This window comes from Lissotriton helveticus, chromosome 4_1 (genome assembly GCF_964261635.1).
Source record: "Lissotriton helveticus chromosome 4_1, aLisHel1.1, whole genome shotgun sequence".
NCBI classification, from domain to species: Eukaryota; Metazoa; Chordata; class Amphibia; order Caudata; family Salamandridae; genus Lissotriton; species Lissotriton helveticus.
The window spans coordinates 130,520,541-130,546,218 of NC_136063.1; the positions used below are offsets into that span (position 1 = coordinate 130,520,541).

At 49.2% G+C, this 25,678-nt stretch overlaps 1 protein-coding gene across 1 annotated transcript in view; it reads right to left on the minus strand.

Moving 5' to 3' along the window:
- Window positions 1-25,678, minus strand: part of LOC144828412 (uncharacterized) — a 2,343,931-nt gene that overhangs the window by 703,450 nt on the left and 1,614,803 nt on the right. Inside the window, exon 20 of the mRNA XM_078686536.1 lies at window positions 13,665-13,700. Within this exon, the coding sequence (XP_078542662.1) occupies window positions 13,665-13,700 (36 nt within the window). The remainder of the gene's footprint in view (window positions 1-13,664; window positions 13,701-25,678) is intronic.

A 25,678-nucleotide genomic window follows, 5' to 3' on the forward strand; every position in this document is an offset into this window, starting at 1 on the left:
AACTGGTGTTAGCGACAGCTAGGTAATAGGGAGATAATTTTATCTCTGCTTTCTTGGCTTTTAAAGCCAAAAAAGCGGAGATAAACCCCCTTGTGAGAGATCTCACAATAAAAGGTAAGTACGACTTTTCTTGGTTTAAGTTAAACTGACATTTTTTTCCATACAAAACAACAGTTCAACTCTTAAAACATTTAGGCCCAACATCTCATAACATGGGTTCCTTTGGGAATTCTTTGTATTGATTTCACAGGTAAGTAAACGTCTTACAAGTGGGAGTTTTGGGGGGTAAGGACCAAGGTTCCTCGAGGTGTGGATAGGCACTCAAAGGACTGCTTACGAGTAGGCCACTCGGGTGGGGGGACAAAGCTACAGGGGTTAAGGTCAGCACTGCAGGGACCAACAATCAGCACAGGAGCTGTACCACCACCAGCAAAGGGGCGGCCGGGTTCAGGGTGAAAAGAAGAGATCGGGGTCCCTGTGATAATCAATGGAGACCTTCGGTGGCAAAGTTGCTGCAGACTCGGGCAGGGAGACTTCCTGAAGGTGACCACCAGATGGAGAGGTAAGTTGTGTTCTTGGGGAATGCCTGGACACTGTTGTTGGGCCATCCAAGGCCTTTGGGCATCGGGTACAAGGGTGTCTTTAGCTGTCGGGTTTCCTTAACAGCTCCGGTCACAGTCAGAGGGACTCTTTCGGTTGAGGCTGCAGGCGTCGCCTTGAAGTTTGAGGGAGATTGGATAGCTCCAGATCTCAGTTCAGGATTGCTAAGTAGACCTCTTTTTGGGGTTGTACCACTCCAACTCGGGCCGTGGGTGTCTGGTGCCGAGTTGTGCAGAATTGCAGAGTAACCAGAATCCGGATCCTGATCTTGGAGTCCTTGTTGAGCAAATCCAGTGCTCATGGGAAACAGAGTCTGTAAGGTGAGTGCAGGGTAGGTCCTCCAGGCTCTCGGAGGCTGCTGGACACGCTGTAGGCAGGTTGTTGTCAGGACAGGCCGGTAGGGCTAGGGCCAAAGCAGTAGGTGTGCTTTTCTTCCTGGATCAGCACGGCTCTTCGGTCCTTCTTATTTTTTCCTTGAATGTGAAGAGGCAAGGTTCAGGATTGCCCCTAAATACAAGAGTCAGGATTGACTCCGACTCATCCTCTAGTGGCCCCGGGCGCGGCCCCCTGGGAGAGGGTAATGGACAGCGACATTGATCACGATGTGGGAAGAGATCCAAGACTTGCAACAAATCCACTGAGACTTCCCGAGGATCAACCTGAACTCTCAGCGTCCTGAATGTTATAGCTCAGAGAATTTTAACTATATATGCTCCATGTCACCTATGAGGTCTTTTTCTTGCAGGCTTCCATTGTTGTACAAGTCTCTGTCCCTTTGTTGCCTTGTTCTTTATGGGCATGAGACTTGTGCAGGGGATCCATTGGCTGCTCCTAGCTGTTACCCCCTGATGGGGCTCTGACCTGGACCATGCCGCGACAGATACTTCTAGGTTTATGAGGTATTCGGGTGGAGGGGTGGTTGGTAACCTTATGTGGATTTTGTTATTGCATTTTGTTACTGCCACTATGCTTTCTACCATGTGTGACCAAGGAGTTGTCTTGCTATTTATTTTTGTTACCGCCAACTATGCAACCAAATGTGGATAGGGGTGGGAGCAGTGAGCTCTGAGTCCTTAACTGGAACATAAATGGTCTTCTTAATAAGATCAAGTGAGGGGCGGCCCTGCGCCAAGCTAAGTGTCATGGGGCAGGTGTTCTTCTCCTCCAGGAGACTCATTTAGTGAGAACCAAGACACCTTGCCTGTGAAGGTTTGGCTTCACACATATTTATCAGGCAGGATTTACTAGAGGCTCCTGGGGTGTTGCAACTCCTATACACTGCTGTGTCCCCTTTGTTCATCAGAGGGCGTGGTCTGAACCCCAGGGCAGAATTGTCATGATATGTGGTACTCTTAATGGGGAGCTCATTATTCTGGGCATTATCTATGCCCCCCCCCATCGTGGTCCTTTGTTGAACGGCTAACAACACTTTGGACTGAACTCCCGACGGGATTGACTTTGGTGGGGGGAGACTGGAACAATGTTCTCTCTCCAACACAAGGCAGATGGCGTGCCGTGGCTAACACAACGGGGATCCAGGACTCCAAACTCTTATCCCTGGTGCAGGGATTGGGATGGATTGACTCATGGAAAACCCTACACCCCACTACGAGTGCATACACATTTTTCTCTGGCGCCCACAGGTCCTTCTCGCAACTAGATTACCTTTTCCTGTCAGGGACACATACCCATAGACTGCTTGCAGTGGATATTCTTACTCGGGGTTTATCGGATCACTCGCCGGTCTCCCTTCTGCTCGTCCTATATCCCAGGTGCTCCCACTTTCGTTGGCGCCTATTGCCGTGGCTTCTGCTAGTCACTCAATGCAGAACACATTCATAAATCTATAAGAGAATATCTTTCCTTGAATATGGGCTAGGTAGCATGCCCAGTTGTTCTATGGGAGGCACTTAAGCCCACCCTCAGGGGGGCCAATATTGCCTTTTGTATGGCACGGCGCCAACAGCGTTGAGACAAGTTAATACCGCTCGAGATCAAGTTACTTGACCTGAAACTTGCCAGTAGAGGCACAGAGGGAAGTGCTCTGTGCAGGCACATGATCAATATACAACAGACGTATGCCAGAGAACTTCTTGATGAAGCCCAGTTATATTGGCTCGCCACTCGTAGCTTGATATATCAGCGGGGTGATAAGTCTAGTGCCCTGTTACATCGGCTGTGTCAACAGACGCTGCACCCCAGATGCTCCTGTGCTCTCATGGACCCATCTGCTACTGCTGATTGCTTCGCTACCTATTTTATGGATCTATATGTCCCTCAAGAGGTCGTCCCTGCAGCGCTCGTTCAAAAATGTATCGATGACTTTCCACCTCGGGCCCTGTCCGATGAGGCACCGGACACACTTAATGTTCCTGTGTCATTGGAGGAACTGCTGACTGCGCTGCTCAGTATGCGAACAGGTAAGGCGCCGGGCCCGAGTGGCTTCCCTGATGAATTTTTTCAAAAACCTTATCTGCAACTACTGAAACCCTACTTAGCTGCCCTTGAGACTTCTGTGGAGAGTGGTAGTCTCTCTCCTGACTGGTGGCACGCCAAAATAGTTGTGTTCTTGAAGCCCGGACGCCCCCGGAACAATTCTCGTCTTACCGCCCGATCTCGTTACTCAATGTGGAGGCCAAACCTTTGGCCAAAGTGATTGCTAAAGCTCGGTCCCATACATCAGGACCGGGTACACCCTGACCAGGCAGGATTTATGCTGGGTCGCGCCATGCAACACAACATCAGATGAAGCACCATGCTGTAGCCGCGATTACCAAACTCAGGTGCCCCACTGCGCTCCTTCTGGTGGACATGAATAAAGCCTTTGATTATCTTGGCTGGTCTTATCTTTTTGCCCTACTTAGTAGTCTAAATATTGGCCCCAGCACTTATGATTTATTCGCCTCCTTAATACAGATATAACCGCTTCTGTTAGGGTGGCTGATTCGGCCTTCAGACACTTTCCCATTAGATGGGGACATACCAGTGCTGCCCACTCTCCCCATATCTCTTTGTGCTTGCAATGGAGCCACTGGCAGCCTGGATTCGAGTAGACGCCCAGGTAGGCGGGTTTGAATGGGCACCGGGGATCTCTGATCACATAGTGTTGTATGCGGATGATATTTTATTCTTCCTCACCTTAACCGGACTGGCCCATGCCTTCTTTGTATTATGGAAATTTGGCGAGACCTCGGGCCTGCCCTGTACATGAATCGAGGGAAATTTTTCTCTGGCCGCTGCGGGGTGGAGATCGGCTGCGTGACTGGTCACAGGAAGTCGTTGTGGTTCCGGATGGCTTCAAATAGTTGGGTGTCTTCCTCTCGGCATCCCAATCTGTGGCGTGGACTAAGAACCTCGCCCCCCTGTGGACGCAGGTGAGCGACCAGACACGGGTATGGTCTTATATACCCTTGTCTCTTTTTGGCAGGTCAGCTATTTTTTAAAATCTTTCCCTGCCCTGCCTTCTTTACCAGCTGCAGAATCACCCCTACCCAATCAAACCGATGTGGTTTCATCAACTGAATGCTATTCTTGCGTAATTTCTCTGGGGAGGTGGTGCATCGCAACTTGCACTGAGGACCTGCTTTCAATCTACCTAGACCGGTGGGGTGGCCACTACGGACGTTCATGCGTACTACCTGGCCTCGCACCTTCTGGTCCTTTATCAATGGTGGTATAGGGATCGTGGTGACCCGGCATATGCCGTGGAACGCTGGCTGCTGGGAGAAACCGCCTTACACATGGCCTTTATTCGGTGGCACTGTTAAAAGAACTACCGCCTGCCACCGTCACCGTATTCAGAACCTGGAAATCCGCACTCCGCCAGATGGGCTGGTGGGGAAGGCTCACCAGGGAAACTGGCACGGCTGTCTGTCACACCCTATATATCTAACCTCACAGAACTACTCAAATTTAAAGTTGTTGAGGCCAAGGTCTTTATGGGGGAGTTTTGAGTGACCATAAGATCACCAATATCTACCGTACCATCATTAACAATACACCTACCGGGGCGTGGCCAGGCGCCGAGGGTAATGGCCGCCTGAATCCCTAGCTCCGCCGGGACCGTCAGTGTCCCCTTTTAAAATCAGCTCTAAATCCTGGCTGGGAGGCTCTCCGAAGGCAGCCCCCAGCCCCCTCAGGCAAGGTGAACACTCGGTGAGAAATCCGGGCTTCCCGAACCCTCGGAGGCTTCCGAAAACGGCCGCGACTTCCAGCGGCGGCCCGACATCTCACCCCTGGAGCCCGCATACGGCTGTACTCACCACTCGAGGTCCCGGATTGCGGCCTGCCCCGGCCCGCGGCTGAGAGGCGCACAGGAGGGGGGCGTGGCCTCGGCGGCGGCGCGACAGCCTGGGACGTGTGGCGGGGTGTCCAGAGTGACCCATCGAATAAGGCAGACCTGGGACTGCTGCGGCTTGCCTGCCCGAGCGATCAATAGGACGGCCACACACAGTTTGGCTACGGCGAGGGAGGAGGTGAGAAAGCCCGGCCTGGGCTGCTCCCAGCCTACCGTGAATTGACTGCCCTTCACTGCTGTTTACAGGAGGCCCTGTGGGCCGTGCACGTCCCGCGGCTCTAGCGGAGGCCAGCCCCGGAACATTGACGGTGGGAGGACCGGCTGGAAGCGTCTAACGGACCAGGGAGGTGTCGGATCGCGACGTGCAATCTCGGCCACAACCCTAGACGTGGGCCCCAGCGCTACCATAGCGCCTAGACGGCAGCTACTGCGCGACAGAATCTCTGTCTCTGCCTGGAATCGGCTGGAGCGGAGGGTGGCCCAGAACTGGCGACAGTCAGGAAGAGGGTGGGCGACGTACTGTCGGGCCCCTGAGGCACCAGATCGAGCATGAAGCCCAAAGGGGGTGCAGTGCCCCAGGCAAACAGACTGGACCAATATACTGTGCCCAAGACCCCAACACAGCCTGGGGGAGAGACGAGGGAGGTCGTGGGAAAGGCGGAACCCTCTCTAACGTCCATCATGGCCGCGATCCAGGCATTTGGCACCAACCTCGAAACGAAGATGGACAAAATCACCATCGAGGTGAACCTACTCCGCACCGACTTGGGGAAAACCGCGGACCGTTCGAAAGCCAATGAGGTGGACATTAAGACCCTCCAGGAATCAGAGAAGCAGCTCACAAGTAGGGTCAACGAGTTGGTCCACCAGCACCGACAGATGGCACTGCGGCTCGATGATCAGGAAGGTAGGGCTCGAAGGAGCAACATACGCGTGGTGGGCGTGGAGGAAGGACTGGAGGGTGACAGTATGGAGCTTTTTCTCGAGGACCTGATACTCCGTCACCTTAAGCCAAAGAGACTTTCCAAGATTTTCACTATAGAAAGAGCCCACCGGGCTCCGATTCCCAAGCCCAAGACTGGAGCCTCACCGCGAACAATTATTGCCAAAATCCTTAACTACCGCGACCGAGACGCTATACTACAGGCTGCCAGGCAACACGGTGATCTACAATACGAGGGGTCCACGGTACGGTTTTTCCCTGACTTTACGCTGCAAGTGCAACAAGAACGGCGGTCCTTTCAGGGGGTCAAGGCGGCGCTCCGAGAACATGGAGTTCGATACATGATGTTCTTTCCTGCGAAACTGAAAGTTCTATACGATGGTCGATCCCATCTCTTCACCTCGCCGGCATCACTACAGGACTGGATCGACGCGACGCTGGCTGTGGTCCCATCTCGCCAAAATGGCGGACAGTGGAGAGACAACGGACAACCCTCTCCGGGATCGGCGACGGAGGAAGCTGAAGCGGGGGGGCAAAGTCAACGATCCTGGCGCTCGAGGTCTAACAGTCCCCGCTGGGACTCACCCGGAGAAAACACAGCACGATGAAACGAAGCACACAGGACTTGCAGAACGCCGGACAGTAATGTATAAAGTGTGTTTGTTGGTATGACTGGGTGCTCCGAAGGGGCGGATTGGGGCCGGCCCAGGTATTGAGGGCCGGGTTCCCTTACTTTGCTTGCATACCCGAGGCCTGAGGGACTGAAGGACCTGGAACACTGCCGGGGGGCGGCCGGGACGGAGCTGGCCACGTGTTTCCTGAGCTAGAAGTTCCTCGGCTTATCACCGGGGTCGGGTTGGGCGACAGGCGCTCTGCTAATTGGGGTGGTGGGTAGTTTGAAACCCACGGAGCAGGGGGCAGGGAGGGGGGATTTTGTTATTGCAGAGGTGGGCGGGATGGTTGGGGTCCAGGGAGGGTGGAGACCAAAGGGACTGTCGGAATCACATATGGCTGTCTGTAATGTTATAGCATGTCGGGGGGGTTCCAGGTCGGGTGGTGACCACTGGGGGGGATCCGGGGAGGGACGGGGAGTTGGGGGTTTGTTATGGTCGAACGATGTATTGAGATATGAAGTCATTAGCAGTTCAGTGAGGCACGGTTGGAATGGTTTACAAAGCAATGGTTGTGGCTAGGCATTGGGAAAAGAACTTGAGAATCATGAGCTGGAATGTCAATGGACTTGGGGACAGGCTCAAGCGCACTATAGTTCTTCAATTCCTTAAAAGACACCAACCGGACATAGTAATGTTGCAAGAAACCCACCTACTGGGTAACACATGTCACGCACTTAACAGGTGGGGCTATACTCTCGCCTCGCACGCGGGCTTCACATCAGGTTCCAGGGGAGTGGGGATACTTATGCGCCGCTCGCTGCCCTTCCACATAGACAGTACTAAGGTAGACCCACAAGGCCGTTTCACGGTCGTCACAGGACGCTGGGAGGGGTACACGCTTAACCTGCTTTCGACATACATCCCGCCGGGATTACAAGCCCAGGCCTTTACAGACCTGGGCAAATTGCTGCTCTCCCTTCCCGAAGGTCAATTGGTCCTGGGCGGGGACTTCAATTCTGTGGTATCGGGGCTCCTTGATAGACAGCCCCCCAGGGATCTTCCCCAAGGGCGCCTCTGGTTGGCTGACTTTCTTGAGGCCTTTGGACTCACCGACGTTTGGCGTCACCTTCATCCCACACATAGCCAATTCACCTTCTTCTCAGGGCCACATCATACCTTCTCTCGGATTGACTATATCCTCGCCGTCCTGCAGCACCACACTATAATACGGCAGGCCACGCTCTTACCCAGGGGCATTTCGGACCATTCCCCTATAACTACACATATTACGTTCGGGACCAGGAGGGAGGGGTGTGTAGCGCCAATAAACCCCTGGCACATAAAGAACGAAGACACGCGGGAGAAACTTCACACCTCCATCTCCAATTACTTTGAAGAGAACTTGGGATCGGTAGACTCCCCTGTCACGGTATGGGAGGCATTCAAAACGGTGATTAGAGGTGAGGCGCTTTCAGCCATCGCGGGAAAAAAACGGGAACGGCAATGTCAGGTCACTACAGTTGAGGCGGACCTTGCTACACTGGAGGCTGAAGCTCTTGCAAAGGGGGCCAGGACGATAAGGCACAAGTGGCAGGTCAAATTGGCAGAATACAGAGAGCTGGTCTCCCTGGAGGCCCAGACGGTGGCTAGACACAGAATGGGTAGATTGTACGACCAGGGTGACAAAGCTGGAAAGCTCATCGCCTGGTTAGATAAAAAACAGCAAGCCAAGAAGATAGTCCCATTAATTCATGCGTAATCCGGAGTGATTCTCACAGAGCCTCGTGCGATAGTGGAGGAGTTTGCTAGACACTATAAACAGGTCTATACGAGGGTGTCTGACCGACCAGAGGAAGACTCTATTGCCCTCCTTGCTGATATTCGAATGCCGTGTCTCTCTGATGAAGATCGAGAGACCATTGAGAGCCCCCTCACAGAGACCGAACTACAGCGGGCGATAATGGAACTCCGGCCTGGGAAGGCAATGGGTCCTAACGGCCTCCCGATAGACCTCTACAAGATCAAACCAGATACAGTCAGTAAGCACCTAAAAGCCATGTTTGAGACGAGTAGAGAGAAGGGAATACTGCCGCGCGATCAGCGCATCGCCACTATAGTGGCAATCCCAAAGGAGGGGAAGCCGGCTGAACACTGTGCCTCATACAGACCAATCTCACTCCTAAACGCTGAGCCGAAAATACTGGCGAAGGCACTTGCCAATAGGCTCAAACCAGTACTTAGTACGTTGGTTCATCCTGACCAGTCAGGATTTATGCCGCACCGGAATACGGCCCTCAATATCCGACGCCTACACGGGGTGCTTGGCCAGCGCCATAGACTGACGGAGGACGCGGTGGTGGTCTCCCTGGACGCTACTATGGCGTTCGACACCCTAGAATGGCCGTACATGTTCGCCGTCCTGCGTAAGATGGGCTTCGGACCCCGATTCTCGTCGTGGGTTTGTCTTCTCTATTCGGAACCGCTGGCACAGGTCCTAGTAAATAATAGAGTATCGGAGATCTTCACTTTGGAACGGGGCACTAGACAGGGCTGCCCTCTCTCCCCTCTCCTGTTCGCCCTCTCCCTTGAACCTTTGGCTGCCTGGATTAGACAGGACGTATACCTTCGCGGAATAGAGTGGGCGGAGGGATGGGAAGATAAAATTTCCCTATACGCTGATGACATTCTTTTATACCTCTCCAAGCCACGACGATCAATCATCGCTGCACTGGACATCCTTGCCAGCTTTGGTCGCAACTCCGGCTTCGAAGTCAACTGGAGCAAATCCTACCTTTATGTCCTCAGAGGGGAGTCACCGAGGCTTCCTGCCACTTGTCCCGTCACAGTGGTTGAGGACGGCTTCAAATACCTGGGAGTGTTCGTCTCCACGGACAAAGCCCTATCCTATGAGCGTAATCTTCTGCCTCCCCTTCGGCGTCTCCAGCGAGACGCCAAATCTTGGCAGGATCTGCCATTGTCATTGCTAGGCCGGGCCGCCTTATTCAAAATGATGGCGCTGCCCAGGTTCCTGTATGCCCTCCAAAACTACCCTGACCTAGTGCCTGACGCCTACTTCAAGGCTGTTGACCCCGCTCAACGTACCCTCCTCTGGGCAGGCGCCCCTCGTATTGCCTTGCAAAAACTCACACTGGGGTGGTATGACGGAGGCATAGCCCTACCCGACATACGAAAGTACTACTGGGCGGCTCATCTCTCAGCTATTAATCAAGGGACCTATGGGGACGGTAATGATCCGGCCTATGGGATGGACAGATGGCAACTCCCGGGGGGGAACTACGAAATCGCACTCTACTCCAAAAGGGGTAAACATCACTTCACTGGACCTACGCAGCATTCGGTACAGATATGGCACATAGCCCAAAAAAAACTTGGCTGGTCCGGGGTCCTCACCATGGCCACGCCGCTATGGCCCTCGGGCAAATTAGGCAACCTGGGCCGAACTAAGGGATTCCGGAATTGGGACCTGATCGGGATCTCACATATCAGAGACATCTGGGGTCCCAAGGGTGTACACACGTTCGAGCACATGCAGGCAACCTACGAACTGGCACACACCGAATACTTTCGATACTTACAGTTGCGACACTCGCTCCAGGCAAACATTCCACCAGGCACTACATTACCTGTATGCTCACCTCTTGAAGACAGGCTGTTAGATGGCCTAATTCCGGAACATGCCATATCCCTCACGTACAAAAAACTACTTAATAACTCCCCCGACATACTCCTTCCCCTAAAAGAGAAGTGGGTGGCTGATGGGTTAGAAATTGATGAGGAGGAGTGGACCTATGCTCTGGCGTCCCCCCGGGAAGTAGCAATATCAGCCCGAATGCGCCTAATTCAGTTGAAGATACTTCACAGGATCTACATTTCAGGCGCAAAGCTGCAGAGAATGGGAGGAGGTGGGGATGGACTCTGCAGGAGGAGTTGTGGTGCAGAGAGTACCTTCTTCCATATCCTTTGGGGGTGTCCAAAGATTCAACTATACTGGGGGAGGGTGGTCCGCTGCATGCAAGAGGTGTGGGAGGTAGAAATACGGCTGGAGGCAAAAAGATGTCTGCTCAACATTTGGGAACCAACGGACCAGTCACATAAGGGGAGGCTTTGGGTCACGCTTGGGCTGATGATGGCTAAACGCAACATTGCCAGACTGTGGGGTGCTCCCAATCCGCCGAAACTGAGAGACTGGAAATGTGACATGGACTGGTCCATGCTGCAGGAGAAAACGGTGTATGTCTCACGAGGCTGTCCTCGCAAATGGGTGGAAATATGATCCAGGTGGAACGAATATAGGGGAAACATCTGTGAGCCCCCGCTGACTACACGGTCTGGCTCACTGGACATGCCAGACGCGACCTGATTCCTAGCACATATACTAATTTAGTTACCATACATGCGCACCTGAACTGTTCTGAACCTTACAGTTGTGTAACGTGTCGACCAAGTTAAAGGGTGGGATGTTCTTAGTTTGTTTCTTTCTAGGGGCCTACACACATCGACCATGTGATATGCATTAAACTGAAAATATGACCTTCCTTGTCCCTCATTATCCTTCGGGACCTCACAGTTGTACATTTTGCAATGCCACCGTACCCCCGGGTTGACGGTCTGGGCTGTGTTTAAAAATGTGTCTACATTGCTGATTCTACTGTTGGCCGGCCCTGTGGGGTTGTAGGCGAGGAATGTCTTATGTGATCTGCTAAATAAAGGTCTTTAAAAAAAAGAAAAAGAAAAAAACAATACACCTACCACCCTGCATAAAACCAGAGAGGCGTGGCAGCAAGATTTGGGCCCCTTAGAGGAGGAAGACTAGGCGGAGGCTCTGGAGTCCGTGTGCAGAGCAGTTATCGCAGCCCGCTTGTGCCTTATCCAATTTAAATATCTTCATAGAGCTAACTTTGCAAGACATACATTATGGCGTATGGAGCTAATTGCATCTCCGCATTGTTTGTGATATGGATCATTGAAGGGTACCTTCCTGCACACTGTGTGGTCCTTCCCTACCCTGTCGAGGGTCTGGATGGGGTGCTTACCTGTTTGAAGTATTAGGGTGGGAGGCTCCCTTCTCCCCAAAGTTGGCCATGCTCCATATTACGGAAGACATGGGTGGCAACAGGTACAAGCGTCACCTTCTATTCTTAGGCCTTACATTAGCAAAGAAGGACATTGCCCTGGCCTGGAAGGTGGAATCCCCACCCTTGCTTGGGGTATGGAAAAAGGGTTTAGACTTTTGTATGGGCCTAAAAATCCCTGTCTTTGAAGCAAGGAGATATCCTCTGAAATATTATAAGATCTGGAAGCGGTGGGCCGATTATAGAGGTTTATATTTGGAACCCCCGCCTGACATCACGGACATGTTGTTATGAATCCAGAGTGATGGAATATGTGTTACAAAGGGCCTAAAAATCCCTGTCTTTGAAGCGAGGGGATGTCCTCAGAAACATTATAAGATCTGGAAGCGGTGGGCCGATTATAGAGGTTTATATTTGGAACCGCCTCCCCCGCCTGACATCACGGACATGTTGTTATGAATCCAGTGCGATGGAATATGTGTTATATACCTCCTAATTGTGATTATAAATGGCACAGCCTTTCCGTATGTATGCAACAAAACTCTCTGTCTGGTGGAAGCAATGTGGCACAGTTCTTTGTTTTCTTGTTATTATTTTCCTTCGGAATTTTTTTTTTGTGTGACTATTGTCATGCTCACGCTAAAAATATTGATGTTCATCTTTGTTACTACATACAAGTATTGTGGGTGCCATGTGAGGCATTCCTATTGCTCTGGCTGCCAACAATACAATTTTGTTGTGAAAAAAAAGAGTCATATCTGCATATTCCTGCGTATTTATAGAAGCACAAACATTTTTTTAACTGTAACGACCATATACACGACCTACAAGATGAGTGGATAAGTACCCAAATGACAAAAAAGAAGTGAATTGGAGATGCTTTAAACACTGAATTCAGACTCAACATTTAAACAATGACACGATTAAAGGGCAGCGTAGGAAAATGGGGTTCTGTTGCAGTACACCCGCTTTTTGCCTGGTATCTGATGCAACTTTGATTGTGTGTGCAGTGGACCCCATCGAACCAGGCCTCAGTGCCCGTGTTGTTTTCCCTAAACTGTACCATTGTTTCTACAATTGACACACCTCTGCCTCACATATAAGTCCCTTGTAAAAGGTACCAATAGTACCAAGGGCATTGTGACAAGAGTGGTCTTGAAGGGCTGCAGCATGTATTATGCTACCCTAAGAGACCCCTCGCCTAACCCACAATTGGCCTGCACAGGTTGGATCATTTCTGTTGCCACTATTATAGCCTTATTGTAGTGTGCCCGAGCCTGATGTAGAATAGGTCACAAGCTTCCTCCTTGGTGCTTGCAGGATCTCCTTCATTAGCCGGGTACCGAATGGGGAGGCTCGATGGGCGGTGGCCCTCTATCTCGCATTAATGCACTTTAGTGTGGTGAAGAAGAAGGTCTTTCACTCACTCATAGTTAGCCAGGAATAGTAATCCAAAAGGGAAACCCAGTTTCTGTAATCTCTGTTTGGCAAGAAGAAAGGATGCTCTTTGTTTTTGGACAGTGGCAGTACAGTTCACGACAAGGAAGACCTGGATGATATCCAGTTGAAAGGGGCCATGAGTTCATGTCTGCCGTAGGAGAAAGTCTTGGGCCCTGCAATGAAGGAGTCATGTCAACAAACGGTGTGGTGGGCCCGAGGCTCTTGGGGATGTGATGGTACTCTGTGAGCTCGTTCTAGGGCATAGTGTTTAGACATGCCCTCCAGAGCCACCACATCTTCAAACCAGTCCTCCACAAATGATATCACAAAGGAGCTTTTTATTCGGTCTGGAAGTCCCACCATTCTAATATTGTTTTATCTGGGCTTCCCCTCATGGTTCTCTATAGGGCCTCTAAGTTTTTGACCCTGTCCATTAGGGGACTTAAGTCTCTGGTGTGAGCTGTGGTGGCTGGGCCTAGCCCAAGTAGGCCTTTCTCTACACAGTAGACATGTTCTGCATCACCCAAATAATTGTACCCATAGACCAAAAGTGATCACAAGTCCCATTCTTTAGGGTACATCTGATGTGAATTTATGTTCCATGTGGAATATAATGAGATGCTACATGCTCTGCAGTGATGGGCTTAAATTAAAATTGAAAAGAGCATAGTACTTACTAGTTTTGACGCCTTGGGGCTTTTTCTTATTAGACTCTAGAGAGAGAAAACAAAAAGGTAAACAGTCATGTCTGCATATTCCAGCTTATTTATTGAAGCACAATCATTTCCTTAACTGTAATGACTATATACTAGACCTTTCAAGATAGGTATACAATTAACCAAATGATTCAAGAGAAAAACAGGTAGTGGTGTTCCCGAAAAGGGAAACAACCACACATCCAATGTATCACTGTCTCAAGGTATCAATACTCTGTGTGACAAATATAATGTTGCTATATTGGCAACCGGGTGCTAGATCAGCTTCAAAACACCTGCTACCTAGAGGTGTTGTCTGCACATTAAACCTGTAACATGCATATAACAAAACAGCACAACCTTAAACCAAGTTGAATTAACTAAAAACAATATTGGTCATGGGTCAAAGTAATCCCACATTGCAGTTTTTAATCCCTTGTACAACAAGGGCGATGAGAAAACACCAGAGAGTTTAATTTATCCAATCAGATCATGGAAGCGAGTTTTCGTATGAACTTTATTGAAGTCCGAAAAGATAAAATTCCCAGCACACGATTAGCACACATGTTTTTCGTCTGATACACAGACTTTTTCAAGGCAATAATGAGAATATTGGCAAAATGTCTTGTATATACAATCCGTCATAGCAGGGTGTTTGTTAGGAGTGGCCTCAATAGATGAGTGCCACTACCAGCCACCGTAGCAATGATACGCTTAGAGGACCTTGTACAAATGTTTTTAGAGAAAAAATCCAGAAGACTTCCTTCTTCTTTCGAATACGGGTGCCTTCAATTTCTCCTTTTGTTTTGATATTTTCTAATATTCTCCATTTCATGTCCTCTTGTTTGTGGTGGAGATCTAAATAATGTTTGACTAGGGGCGCATTAACTTTCCCCGTGCGTATTGCTGAACGATGTTCAGTAAGTCTCACATTGATGGCACGTGAAGTTTTTCCAACATATCCCAATCCACATGGGCACACAATCAGATACACAACATTCTGTGCTTTACAATTCTAGATTTGTTGTGCCTGAATTGGGTAGCCATTCAAATAAAAAGGTTTCTCCTTCCATTACGGCATCACAGGATTTACAAGAGCGGCATTTAAACGCCCCTTTCACTGGATTACTGCCGTCAATAGTTTTCTGAGTGAAAGTATTCACCTTTGTAAATCGTGAATGTACTATGGTATCTTTGATATTTTTATTGCGTTTATACGCAAAAAGAGGCTTCGGTAAAGGAGATTCTTGAGTCGGATTACTATTTAAAATGTGCCAACTAGAATTTATTATTTGTTTCACTTTGCTATTCAATGTAGAAAGCTTGGTGACACAAACAAGTTGGTTTGATTTCTCTTTTGTGGTACCTGTCAGGAGATGATCCCTATCACAGTATCTCGCTATTTTATTGGACTCACGTACCAGCCGGTGCGGATATCCTCTAGCTAAAAATGTATTTTTCACAGAGGTTGCTTGAAAATCAAAATCTGTTAAATTGGTGCAGTTTCTTCTCAATCTTAAAAACTATGAAAAGGGTATACTTTGCTTTTATGTCTGTGGATGATAACTGTTAAAATGCAGTAATGTATTCTTCGCTGTAGGTTTTACAAAAAGATCAACCTCTAGCATTCCTGTATTGTGTCTAATCAGAATGTCAGGAAATTCGACTTTCTCTGTACTTGAATGAGCTGTAAATTTAACATTTGGATCTGCTAGGGTTAACCAAGATAAAAATTCTCCGAGCTCATGTTCCTCATTGGTCCAGATAAAGAAGAAATCATCAATATATCTGGACTAATGGAAAATGGACTCCAAGAATGGGGCGATCTCATTAAAAATAAACGTAGTCTCAAAAAGGGCCATATATATGTTCGCTATTGAGGGTGTCACAGATGCCCCCATACTCACGCCCTTAATTTGTTTAAAAAGGCTATGTCCAAATTCGAATATATTTTCATTCAGCACTATGTCTAAGCTTTCTAAAATAAATACACGGGGACCTGGAACCTCAAATTCTGGTGTGAACCATTCTACTGCTTCCAAAGCTTCTCTTTGCGGAATATTGCTATACAATGATTCTATGTCACAGGCCCTGGGAACCTGATTGGCAAGGACCCAGGGCACATCAAGTAAGGTTGCATCAGATGTCAGGAAAAACGTGGGGGGTAACCATGCAAAAAGGGACACTTTCCTACAGTAAGTTTACTACTTCTCGTTATTCACAAAGGTAAACTTAGACCAAAAGTCTAACTTTACTACTTTTTGGTACTCACAAAGGTAAGTTGCCACTAGTCATGTTAGACGTTTACTACCTTTCGGTGCTCACAAAGGTAAGTTACTACTAGTAAAGTTAGACTTTTGGTCTACGTTTACCTTTGTGAAGATCAAAAAGCAGTAAACTTCCACAAAAGTGTAAGTTTACCTTTGTGAATCAGGCCTTGTGTGTTTAGGTGCAGGTAAACCTGAAGAGTGAATAGAGAGTCCGGATAACACTATTTTCCTCCATAGGATAACATTGACTGTATTTCTTGGATAAGTTTCTAAGTGTGGAGTTTGAAAACTTAAAGAAATTCTTTAAAATTGTACTATTTTACGTAAATGATTTTAATTACCTGTTTACAGGAAATGTCCCAGAGTAGTATCCAGGTATACTAATCTGAGTAAGAAATGTAATCTAAAAAGTAACTTACCTGGTATTTTACTGAAAAGCCCATTCAAGTCTATGTACTGTATTTACAAAGTATTGCATTTCTCTGCAACCATACTGTAAGTCAAAACAAAGTGCATATACAATTACAATTCAAACTGTTTACGAACTGCATTACTACTGTAAACTATTTATTGCTTACCTGTACCAGGCTTGCTTAGTTCTGGGAAATAAAATAACTAAAAGAATATTTTCATACAAAAACAAGTGGTCTTAAGTTTAGTCTTTGGGTGTGTGAATTCATTTACTGACTGACTGTGTACAACAAATGCTTAACACTGTCCTCTGATACTGCCTTACTGCTCGACCACACTACCACAAATAGAGAGTGAGGTGCTATCTAACTTTACCTCTGCCTACCTTTGGGGTTCCAATGGACTCTGTTCACATTATACCTCACTTTGGTATGGTATATACAGAGCCAGGTTCCAACAGGGACTTGAAAAGAGAAGTCTGATCAGGGAGACGAAGAAAGACAGATATGACTGAGTGGTAGTCTTGACTTGAAGAGTGCCCAAGTCAGATCCCTTCTGGGCTAAAGAAAGGATGAACAAGAGGACCACAGAAAGGGGGGCAAAGAGGGGATCAACAGCCTTTGCTGTGCACCAGCCCACAAATTGTTCCATCTACAGATGTATACCGTTTTAGTGAAGGAATACATGGCTGACATTACAGACTTTGGGAGGAAGGTCAAAAGATGTCAACTGTTGTCGCTCAATCTACACACAAGGAGGTGGAGACTGGACAGGTTCAGGTGGAGGACAGTCCCGAGCTGCTGCCACAGAAGATCCTTCCGAAGAGGAGCTCTGATCGGAGGATCGAATGCCATGCTCAAGATCTCGGGGTACCAGACTCTTTGTGCCCAGTCCGGAGCCCGGTCGCGCCTGATCTTCTTCAGCACTCTGGGCAGAAGTGGTACAGGCGGAAAGGCATACAGGAGGCCACAATTCCACATGCGTTGAAAAGCATAGCTGAGTGAGTGCTGCCTTGGAAATTACAACACGCTGAACTGCTGACACTGAGCATTCTCCTTGATGGTGAACAGATCTGACTTAGTCTCTCCACACTGCTGAATGAAACCTTGCACCACCTCCGAGTGAAGACGCCATTCGTGATCAGCCGTGCACCGACAGCTGAGTTCGTCCATCCTGGCGTTCAGAGAATCTGCCAGGTGTTGAACAAGGGAAAAGCCCTGATGTTCCAGCCATATTCAAAGGCGAAGAGAGTCTTGACATAGGGTCCACGACACCACCCTGCCCTGTTTGTTGTAGTACCACATAGCAGTGGTGTTGTCTGTGAACACCTGCACTACTCTTACTTTGACAGAAGAAAGAAATGCCTTCTGTGTAAGACTGATTGCCCGGAGCTCCAATAGGTTGAGACCGGACTCTGCCGGAGACCAGAGACCTTTGATCTCCGCCTCTCCCAGGAGACTGCCCCATCTCTGGAGTGATGCATCCGTCATGACTGTCAACTCTGGTTTGGGAAGGGAGAGGGATCTGCCGCTGACCCAATCGTGGTTCTTGAGCCACCATTGCAATTGACGTGCAGTTCCCTCCAAGATCTGGACAAAGTTAGAAAGATTCCCCTGATGCTCTTCCACTGAAACTTCAGGTCCCACTACAGAGCCCGCATATGCCACCTGGCATGATCCACCAGCAGGATGCAAGTGACCATGAGGCCCAGCAGCCTCAGAGTCAATCTCACTGAAATCCGGGATAGAGGTTGAAACATCAGTATCATAACCCGAATATCCCAGGCACAAAGCTTGAGAGGATAAGCCTGAAACTGAGCTATATCCAGAACTGCTCTGATGAAAAGGAGCTTCTGAGAGGGAGTCAGGTGTGACTTCGACACGTTGATGGTGAACCCCAGCGAGTGCAGGAGGACCGCCGTAGTCTGGAGATGGGCGACGACAGCCTGGGGCGAGCACGCCTCCAACAGCAAGTCATCGAGATAGAGGAAGACTGGATCCCCTGATCAGCACAGAGGAGCTGCGACCAACACCATCACTTTTGTGAACACCTGAGAGGTGCTGGTAAGGCCAAAGAGGAGCATGGTCAACTGAAAATGTTTGTGGCCTACAGTGAACTGTAGGTAATGCCTGTGGGCTGGCAGGACCACCTAGCTCTAGGGCGTTGTGTGTTGGGAGGGGAAAAGTGGGGGCAAGACCGGCGCTGGGGAAGTCATCGCTTGGATCAGCGCTGGGGAAGGTACTGTGAGGTCAACTGACGTCGATCCGGATTAGGCCTACATCCTTTGGGGCCTCTGACATTGAGGCTGAAGCCGCGGGCATCGAAGACCCAGGGCCCCCAGCCGAGTGTGCAGGGCCTGAAGGCGCACCAGTGGAGTCAGCTGCCCAAAGATGCTATGGAGTGCTTCGTAGAAATCTCAAAGCTGGGCAGGGGACACTGGCACAGGGAAAGGTAGGGAAAATTAGAGTCGTCCTTGGAGCAGGCTCCGAAAACAGAACAGGAGAGCGACGACGCACTGGGTCCCACGTCGTGTCAACCGACCGACGGGTATAAGGCGAAGAGCTATGCTGCTTCTTCACCTTTTTCTTGTGCTCTAACTTACCCAAAGATCTCGAAGACCTGGACGACGAATGGTGGTGGCTCCGCGATCGGTCCAGAGACCTTCATCTTTACTGGGTCATCAAGGGAGCACAGAGCCGACTTCGGGTTGTAGTCGCACTCCAGGCACCAAAGGTACATGAGGTGGGGGTCCGTAACCGACATCAGGCGGTGACAGGCCTCGCACAGTTTAAACTCAGTGTGATGACGGGACATCCCTTGAACACCAGGAGTTGATAGACTCAAAAGAAGTCAACAAAAGTTGAGAGAAAGATTAGTCACAAAGTGACTAAGAGGTAGCTCTCTCTGGATCTGCTCTAGGCTGGCTCGGAAAAAGAAAGATCTGATGTCAGCGTGCAGGGGCTGCGTCTATGTAATCTATAACTATTATATGTCTCTTACAAATATATTGTTACCGAAGGTAAGTAACTGGATCATCTGAAACAGACTATTAGTTATAGATTCCTTACCTTAGAATACATACCCCAGCAATACCCACCAGGAGGTGTGTCTGCGAACTAAGTTCTCACTAGAAAGTCCTGGAGAACTGAAAAGCCAAAGACGCAGTCTCTCCAGACTTGACTATTGGGACAGTAATGCTTAGTGAACGTGTGCAGTGATACCCATGTGGCTGCCTGGCAGATGTCTTTGAGGGAGACTCCAAGTTCCAAAGCAGTAGTGGCTGCTTGGCCCTGGTGGTTTGGTTACGCAGTCCTACCAGAGGCTCCTTTTTCGCTAAGGAGTCCCCTGCTGCTGCAACAGAAGATCCTCCCGAAAAGGAAGTCTGATCGAAGAATCGATTGCCATGGTCAAGAGCTCTGGGTACCAGACTCTTTGTGCCTAGTACGGAGCCACAACAATGACTTGGGCCCGGTTGTGCTTAATCTTCGTCAGCACTCTGGGAAGAAGTGGAATAGGCGGAAAGGCGTATAGAAGATAGCAATTCAACTCATGAAGAAAAGCGCCGCCGAGCGAGTGCGACTTGGAAATTCACAGAAGGCACTTACTTACTCATTTTGTGTAAATTACTTATTTTGTGTAACTTTCTCATTTTGAGTAACTTACTCATTTCGAGTAACTTACTCATTTTAGTATTCACAGAAGGCACTTACTCATCAATGAGTGAATACCAAAATGAGTAAGTTACACAAAACGAGTAAGTAAGTGCCTTCTGTGAATACCAAAATGAGTAAGTGCCTTCTGTGAATACCAAAATGATAGTAAGTTTAGGATTTTGTCTTAAGTTAGTTCTGTGAATCCGGCCTGCAGTGTTCACCATCTGCAGTCCTAACCTGGCTGAAGAAAAAATCTTCTTCCCAAGATGGGCCAACTTTTTGGATTCCCTATCTTGGGGAGCTGTAGGGAAAACGCTTTCTTTCGAAGATGAGGCTTAGACCACCAATCTCTTGGGTAGGGTGTTGGGAGAGGGAAAAATGGGTCCCCCGGTGCCAGGTAGTGGTGTCTGGTGATCAACCCTGTGTTGGGCTTGGAAAAGGAGCCCAGAAGGACATCAGTGAGGGCCTCATTGAAGGGCTCCAAAGATGCTGCTGCTGGCTGAAGCACCTCAGTCAGGAGGTTATTCCTGACCGCCACAGTAGGAAGCTCAAGGCCCAAGGCCTCAGCCACCCTACATAACACCACAGCATAGGCAGATCCCTCCTCCGTAGTCATGGTAGGAGATGAAAGCATACTAAGGTCTGGGGAAGTATCCAGACTGCTGGCATCACCCAACTCCTCTCTCCAGTCCGGCTCTTCAAGCTGGTCTGCCAGTGGGTCAACAGACACCTCTCAGCCCTCATCACTCTCCTCTGACTACCACTCAGGGTGATAAGGAACACCAGGGAAGAACAGAGGTACAAAAAGTACCCTCCGGCACCAGTACCGGAGTCGGTCAATGCCGGTCTGGCTCCATGACCAAGTCGAGGGGGAGGACGGGGTCGAAGCTTGCCAGGGACGCTACCAGCGTCGGAGTTGGCGGCGAGACCGTGAGGTTGACTGGCACTGATCTGGATCCAGGCCTGGATCTTTTGGGGCCCTGTGACGCCGATGCTGGTGGCTCCGGCATCGGCGTCACGAAGGCCTAGAGCCCCCAGCTGAGTCCCCGGAGCCCGAAGGCACGCCAGCGGAGTTGGGCAGCCCAAAGATGGAATGGAGGGCTTCGTAAAATACACAAAGTTGGGCAGGGGATGCTTGCCGGAAACGAGGGAAGCTCGGTGCCGTCCCAGCGGGCTCCGAGGGCGGAGGCGGAGGTCGACGACCTCCGTGTCCTGCGTCGCATCGGTCGACAGATGGGGAGAAGGCGAAGAGCAATGATGCTTCCTCCCTCTTCTTGTGCTTCAACTTACTGAAGACGAAGACTTCGATGACGAATGATGATGGTGGTGGCTCCGCGATCTTCCTCTTAACCGGGACCTCGAGTGGCGCAGAGCCGACTACTGGCCCTTCAGAAGCTTTCGGGATGCTCCCACAAAGACTTCGGGTTCATGGTCTGACAGTCGGAGCACTAGAACAGGTATCTCCAACCGGTCGATCTCGAGCTACCGGTAGCTCGCCGACCCTCTGGGAGTAGCTCGCACTGCTGTTTAGTTATTGAGATGTCATTTAAGCATTTTATTTTGTAACCATTCATTCTCTTTGAAAACTATCAGCCCTTGCCCAACCATCACACAAACCAGCTGCTCTGACTGGCTGAAGTGAGCTTAGCTGGGGTGGGGTGGGCTGAAAAATGTGACGTCTTCTTCTTAGTCGTACAAAAGAGGGTGGTGGTGATGGACGGAGCATCTGAACGAATCAAACACTCACACCCAGTAAACAGATCTGGGTTTAATCCATCACCGTTCTTTATCCCACTCTGCCACCCCAGTTCAGACATGGCCATATGCAAATCAGTCTGACCCTGTGCCTCATGGGAACAGTCCAGCCCGAACTGCCAAGCCATGCCTTCCCTGGACCGGAAACAAGCTTCCGGGGACCGGTTTCTGGCATTTCAGCCGTCTTCAGCCCGGCTTGCTTGAATCCAGTGGCAAAGTGAGCAAGGGACTCACGTCTGAGCATACCTTGCCAACTTATGGCAAACAAAGTGGTACAAAAGGGAGTGGTGATGGACGGGGCATCTGAACCAATCAAACACTCACACCCAGTCAACAGATCTGGGTTTAATCCATCACCGTTCGTCAGCCCACTCTGCCACCCCAGTTCAGACATGGCCATATGCAAATCAGTCTGACCCTGTGCCTCGTGGGAAGAGTCCAGCCCGAACTGCCAAGCCATGCCTTCCCTGGACCGGAAATAAGCTTCCTGGGACCGGTTTCTGGCATTTCAGCCGTCTTCAGCCTGGCTTGCTTGAATCCAGTGGCAAAGTGAGCAAGGGACTCACGTCTGAGCATACCTTGCCAACTTATGGCGAACAAAGTGGTACAAAAGGGGGTGGTGATGGACGGAGCATCTGAACCAATCAAACACTCACACACAGTCAACAGATCTGGGTTTAATCCATCACCGTTCGTCAGCCCACTCTGCCACCCCAGTTCAGACATGGCCATATGCAAATCAGTCTGACCCTGTGCCTCATGGGAACAGTCCAGCCCGAACTGCCAAGCCATGCCTTCCGTGGACAAGCTTCCGGGAACCGGTTTCTGGCATTTCAGCTGTCTGCAGCCCGGCTTGCTTGAATCCAGTGGCAAAGTGAGAAAGGGACTCACGTCTCCCCTTAGTCTGCACCACCTGTCTTTTCCAGGCTGGCATTGCGCTTCGCATTTATTTTCCGTTTGGGCCACCTGGAGCAGCTGTGAGGTAAGAGGGCCCCTGACTAAGCAGTAGCAGAATCGGTAAAATCGACTCACTGCATGCAAGGCCACTTTAACGTTGGCTGCCACTGCGCTTTAGATCTGCCTTCGGTAATAGAGCGCAGTAGCAGGGAACGTTAAAATTAAAAGTCCTTTCAGGCACTGGGTCGATACTGAGGTGGGAGACTGTATTACAATTCAATGTTCTTGTCTGCACTAATCCGCTTTCACTGACTTTACCACGCTTTCATTTGCCTTCACTTAGTAGTCAGTGAAAGCGGCATAGTGCATGCAAGTAACTTTGATTTTAGAATTGGCTGCCACTGTGCTTTACATCTGCATTAAGGAATAAAGCGCGTGGCAACCGACATTAACATCAAAGGTCTTTGGAGGCACTGACCGTTACCAAGGTGCCAGCCAATGTTAAATCCCAAGTGTTTGCCTGCACTGAACAGCTTTCGTAGTCATGTAAAGACAAATATATAGCGCTGTGTAGTAATGAGTGAAATTCTTTCACTCATTACTACACCGCGCTATATATTTGCCTTTGCATGACTGTGAAAGCTGTTCTGAGCATGCAAGGACCTTTGATTTTAACATCAGCTGCCACGTGCTTTACATCTGCCTTAACAGTAATAAAGCACAGTGGCGGCCGACATTCAAATTAAAAGTCCTTGCAGAGGGTTTGAGAGGTGGAGATTAAGGAGTCCACTTTCTTTGTAGGCGTGTTGGCCTTTCTATTAATTATGTTCTGTTAAAAAAAGACTTCAGGCAAGATGCTTGTACAGCAATAGAGTTGAGCTGGTATTTGCATTGACTTTCATCTTTGTCATTCTTCTGATTTCTAGATGAGCTTCAATGGCTCGTACTTTTGCCTGGAATGCATTTCCCGATAATTTGAAGGCCTGTATGGAGAAAGTATTGCCACCACATTTTATTGTACGCTGGAATTATTATACCCTGTGCTAGCCCGCAACATAGGTTTCTAGGTTGAAAGTATTTGAGCAGTTTTGTCTGCAATGATTATTTAGGACCTTTACTCTTTATCTCACTGCGTGAGTGATGCATAATAGCTTGAATGAAAACTTCTTGTGACTGGTAACCAGTGAGGAGCCTTCAACAGAGGACAGTTGTGGGTTTGTATCGTTATACTGTGCTGCTACCGCTAGGGCCGGCTTTAGGGCGACGCAACTGGTGCCACCGGGTGCTGACTTCGAGTGGGGGCACCAATATTATGGAATAGCATCTTCTGCTGCATTCCTGGCATCCGGCAAATTTCAGGCAACAATAAAAATAGCAAATTAACCGGGTGATAAATGTACTTCCTGGAAAGAGAGAGAGAGAGAGATCGGAGGTTCTTGCAATAAACTGTAAGTGTAAAGGAAGTTTTTAGTCATCGTAAGGTAGCACATAGGGTTAATATGCCTGCTGCAAAGACGTTGCAGATCACAAAGTGCATATGTAACGTAATGTAAATAGGTTAGTCGGTTACTATTTTTGTCAGAGAGGCCATATTGTTGCTAGCTCTTTACGAGTTAAAATCCTAATGTCTAGAACAGTGAGCAAGTAACTGTTATCAAAGAGCTGCATGAAAACTGCAAGGCATAGGGCTGGCTGGACCGTTATGAATTCCCCCAGTTTTACATTATCCTAATGTTGCAAAATAGGTTCATTTGGGTAGAAATCTATTCTTATTATTAAAGAGAATCCCCCAACCATGGTGATAGGTTTTAAATGCTATGTTTCTGCCTCTACTGACCAAGCACTCTTAAACTATATTGCCTACCAGTATGGATGACCTATGACTCCTATACTTCCTTGTCCTCTGCCTTATGTAACATTTCACTTATTAATTTTCTCTGTGTGATGTAAAGTGTTCTGACACCTTACATTGGTAGGAGTGGTGCTATAAAACGAATTAAATGCATCTCAGAGAGAGTGGTTAAGTATTTTGTTCCAATCACAGTATGGGCTCTGAAGAAACTAGGCTTAAAGTTAATGAATCTGTGCGCGGGAGGTCTCTCGGAAAAATACGTGAGTTGTTTGGGGTTTAGTAGCTCACGACAATTTTCACTGACCAGAATTAGCTCTCACTACACAAAATGTTGAAGACCCTTGCACTAGAGCCACATGAGGTGCGGATCTGTGACAGACATCAGCATGTGACAGGAGTCACAAGGCTTTAAGCCGGTCCGACGATGGGAAATCCCTACGTGCACCAGGCGTCAAACGACTCGAAAAAGATGTCGACAAAAGTTGAAAAAGTTTTAGTCAAAAAGTGTCTAAGGGTACCGCTATCTCCGGATCTAGGCTGGCTGGCGCGGAAAAAGAAAGAACTAACATCAGCGTGCAGGAGCGGCGTCTAAGTAGATAACGCGACGTCATCCTTGTGATAACGATGCTGACGATGAACACTGAGTCGACCAACGCCACCTACCTATGTGCAGGGGTACTGCTAAGAAAACATCCTCCGGATCCAGTCTGATGCCTGGGGAAAATTCTAGGGTAAGGAATCTATAACTAATCGTCTCCTTACCTGTCACGAAGTTTGCCGCTTGGTCCTGGGATACTCAACGGGTGCATTTGCAATCTCCCTTTTGCTACGGATACAGCTACAGCCTTTCAGCGCCGCCAAACGCGAGTCTCCTCCCTCCGCCGCTGCTCTGAAACACCTGAGCACGGCCGCAGTGGGGGAGGGACTAGCGCGAGGGACTCCAACATCCAGCATCCCTAGCGGCCGGAAGCTGCACTGAACTGCGCTAGGAGGCACTTTAAATTGAGGATACCCCTCGCTTCGCGGGACGGGAGCGGGACGCCCGGGGCTAAGCCCGGGCAAAGGGCGGGCCCTCTGAGGCCCTCAGAGACCGAAAGAGACTGGGCTGGGCCACCCCCTTTGGCTTCATTTGTATTCCAACTAAGGTAATCCCCTCTC